Here is a 3,255-nt window from a genome sequence, read left to right on the forward strand (position 1 = left end):
AGATCCAGCCACCTACTACAGTATCTTGATGGTCGACGTTTTACTGCCCTATAATTTATACAATCCCGTGTTGCCCCTTTGACATGGAAAACTGATGTTTCCGTTATGTCGAAAATGTGTGGAAGATGAAATTGCCAAAACGATGTTGTGAAGAAATTATTATAGTCATGGTGTGAAAGGATTGCATGCTCACTGGTACTTGGTGTACGCCCGAAATCATAAAAGCTGTTGAAAAAGGGTACCAGGTTCTTTGCATACAAGAAGCATGGCATTTCCCACCAGACCAAAGAAAGCAAGGTCTGTTTACCCCGTAGATAGACACATGGTTGAAGATAAAACAAGGAAGTAGTGGTTACCCCAGCAGGGCACAAATGGATGTGCAAAAAGAGGATTATGTTAAAAATTACAAGGCAAGAGAGGGGATAGACTTAGACACCCAGCACATCGAGAAAAATCGAGGAAGAAAGGCCACTGCCAAACTGATGCTGAACTCCTTTAGGGGCAAGTTTGGCGAACAAATGAACAAGGTGAAAACGATGCAAATCATAGAACAACACGAGCTGATTGATCATTTAAATGACATGATGATTGAAATATCAGACATACACATTTTGAGTGCTGATGTGATTGGATTGGCGTATAAGAAGATAGAGGAGGATGCAGTAAAGGGGTCCAAAACCAACATATTCATGGCAGCCTTTACCACCTGTCAGGCCCGTCTTAAGCTCTATGAATCTTGGGAGGTGTTGGGCGATTGAGTCTTATATTGTGATACAGACTCGATCATTTACACGTGGAAGCCAGGTCAAACAGAAATTCCCTTAGGTGATTACCTAATTTGACAAGCGGGTACCTCATGTAGGAACATTTAAATTGTATCCCTACGGATATGCCCAGTTTACAGGATTCAATGCACAAGACATTTTAAACATTGAAACACTTCATGAGAGACATTCAAGCCAAGAGACTTTAGCGTGTTGTTCCCTTTTTATTATTTTTAAATAAAACAAGTTAAATTGTTACAATTTAAATCACGTGTCTTTGTCATCCTTACAAGCATTTCATACCTTCTGTGATATTATCTATCCATTTCTAAGAAAAGCTGTTCTTTGATCTACCCTGCGAAACATATCTTGTAGTTCCTTTTCAATGTTGTCTCGCCACTTTTGATGTGAAGGAGATTTGCAAGCTTTTTTGACCTATGGAATAATTATCTGAGGAAATACCTATAAGACCACTCTTCAACCAATATTCATTTTACAAAAAAGAGCTATGCGATTAATTACCTTTTCTAGATTTGATGAGCACTCTAGTCCTTTAAATCTCTTGAAAGTATAAAATTCCTAGACCTAGTAACCATTCACTTAGCAATCTTTATGTATAAATATCATAATCAATTATTGCCATTAATCTTTAGTTCTTTTTTCAGTAAAATTTCGCATATCCATACCTATCATAGAAGGCTTGGTGCAAAACAGTATTATTATCTTCCAAAAGCAAGAACAAATTATGGCATATTCAATATCAGATTTCAAGGTCCATCAGTATGGAATTCCATTGACGAAGATATAAAATTATCTTCATTGTCTTTGTTTAAAAAGAAAGTAAAGCAGCAATTTATCAAAGATTACTAGACATCTGTATTGTCTGTGTAACTTTAAAATGGAAATAATACTGATTTGCAATGTATGAATTTTAGTCTCTTTAATATACTGGTAGTTAGCTTTTGTGTGCGTTTCGGTATCTCTTTGATTTTGTGTCCCTGACCTAGACATTTAAACATCTTTTCTTTCAACTGGCTGCCTGGCATTTTTAACTCTTAGGTTATTTCGGGCAGCCAGCACCCCTATCATTGTCAGTACTATTATTATAAATTTTTCTTTCTTGTATATTTTGGGGTGAAAAAATTCTTTATCTTTCCATACAGTAACGACAATGTTATCTTTGCGAAGGAATGACAACTCTCCTCAACGACGTCGCTTGACTCTGAGTCGAAGGGGTGATTGCACGTGGGATGCCTTGTCGATTTTTATGGATGGTTCCGCAGATATAAATTTGATCTCGAAGCAAATCTTCCACGAGAGCAAGAGAATTGAAAAAATTATCGACAAAAACATGGTGATTTTTGCCTACCAAGGGTCGAGTAAGATGGCGGACAATGCGGTGTCCAAGTCCTTGTTCAAGATTACCATTGCGTTGTTTTCTCGTGTAGACCTCCAAATCGCAAACGAAGCCATTCAACGAATCTGCACACTCCCACACTTTGATTCCCCTCTTCACCGGTTTTAAGGGCATGTGCTGTTTAAGGGAAAGTCTTCCTTTAAAAGGAATCATTGCCTCGTCGATCGAAACATTTTTTCGACGGCCTGTACTCGCTTTTAATAGCCTCTACAACAGAATTGAGAAGAGGTCACACTTTGAACAATTTGTCATGGTTTGCGTGCCCACGTGGCAATTCTCTTCTCTTATTGTTTAGATATTGCGATATTTTGGCAAAACGATTCCTCAGAAAAATATTTTGCACTTTTGGGACTCCAAGAAGCTGATTTTTGGACCAGTATGAGTACACTTCGGGCAATTGTTTAATCCCAAACAGGATATTCAGTGTGAAGAATGCCTTCACTTCTTCGGTTTCACGCCAAGCAGGGTCCGGTTTTGTGTCCATCACTTGCCGCACATAACGATTCGTTTCCTCTGCAATTTTGTCAAAATTGCTGTCCTTAAACATTAGATAAAAAAGTTTATGGTAGAATAACCTCAAACGTCGGTGACCAGGCCAGTATTTGCGACGAACGGATTCACAACAACTGGACCAGGATTGTCGTTCCACTCTTGTTCATCTTCTTCGCCACTTTCCTGATCGCTAAGATCGAGATCTGACAAATCCTCCATGTCAACTGAGGAAACAGAAATGTCAGATTCTAACTCAGGATTATTTCTTTCAAACCCCGGTTCAAGAGTGAAGCCAATGAACTCTTCTTCCTCCCTATCTGAATCGAAAAGCGCCACCATTTTCAAACTTCACAAAAAAATTTCAACTCGCAATTTCTCAATAAATTCATATGAACACCACCCCTGAAAGTTGGCTTGAACTGAGCTTCTACTCTAACCCTATTGGTTTAAACACAATAGGCTAGAGGAAACAATGAAAATAAGCATTTTTATCGGTAAGAATTTACTATTATGTAAAGTGCCATATGGCTCAGTCAGACGGGAAAGGGATATATATATATATATATAAGTGAAAGAATCAAA

At 38.2% G+C, this 3,255-nt stretch overlaps 1 protein-coding gene across 1 annotated transcript; it reads right to left on the reverse strand.

Annotated features, from left to right (window-relative positions):
* Positions 1-1,938: 1,938 nt before the first annotated feature.
* On the reverse strand, positions 1,939-3,012 carry LOC136282481 (piggyBac transposable element-derived protein 4-like). Its single transcript, XM_066170127.1, has 3 exons — positions 2,764-3,012; positions 2,525-2,719; positions 1,939-2,388 (listed from the first exon to the last, which is right to left on the reverse strand). Exons 1-3 carry the CDS (start codon positions 3,010-3,012, stop codon positions 1,939-1,941), a joined length of 894 nt encoding a protein of 297 aa, XP_066026224.1.
* Positions 3,013-3,255: the final 243 nt, after the last annotated feature.

The sequence above is a fragment of the Pocillopora verrucosa genome, chromosome 7 (genome assembly GCF_036669915.1).
Source record: "Pocillopora verrucosa isolate sample1 chromosome 7, ASM3666991v2, whole genome shotgun sequence".
NCBI lineage: Eukaryota > Metazoa > Cnidaria > Anthozoa > Scleractinia > Pocilloporidae > Pocillopora > Pocillopora verrucosa.

Bases quoted from the DNA above. Each gene is read 5' to 3' on its own strand.
- LOC136282481 (XM_066170127.1), bottom strand. From the start codon at position 3,012: ATGGTGGCGCTTTTCGATTCAGATAGGGAGGAAGAAGAGTTCATTGGC. The intron at 2,720-2,763 runs GTTTGAGGTTAT...CTAATGTTTAAG, and splicing joins ATACTGGCCTGGTCACCGAC to GACAGCAATTTTGACAAAAT. The intron at 2,389-2,524 runs GTGCAAAATATT...ATTCTGTTGTAG, and splicing joins AGCTTCTTGGAGTCCCAAAA to AGGCTATTAAAAGCGAGTAC.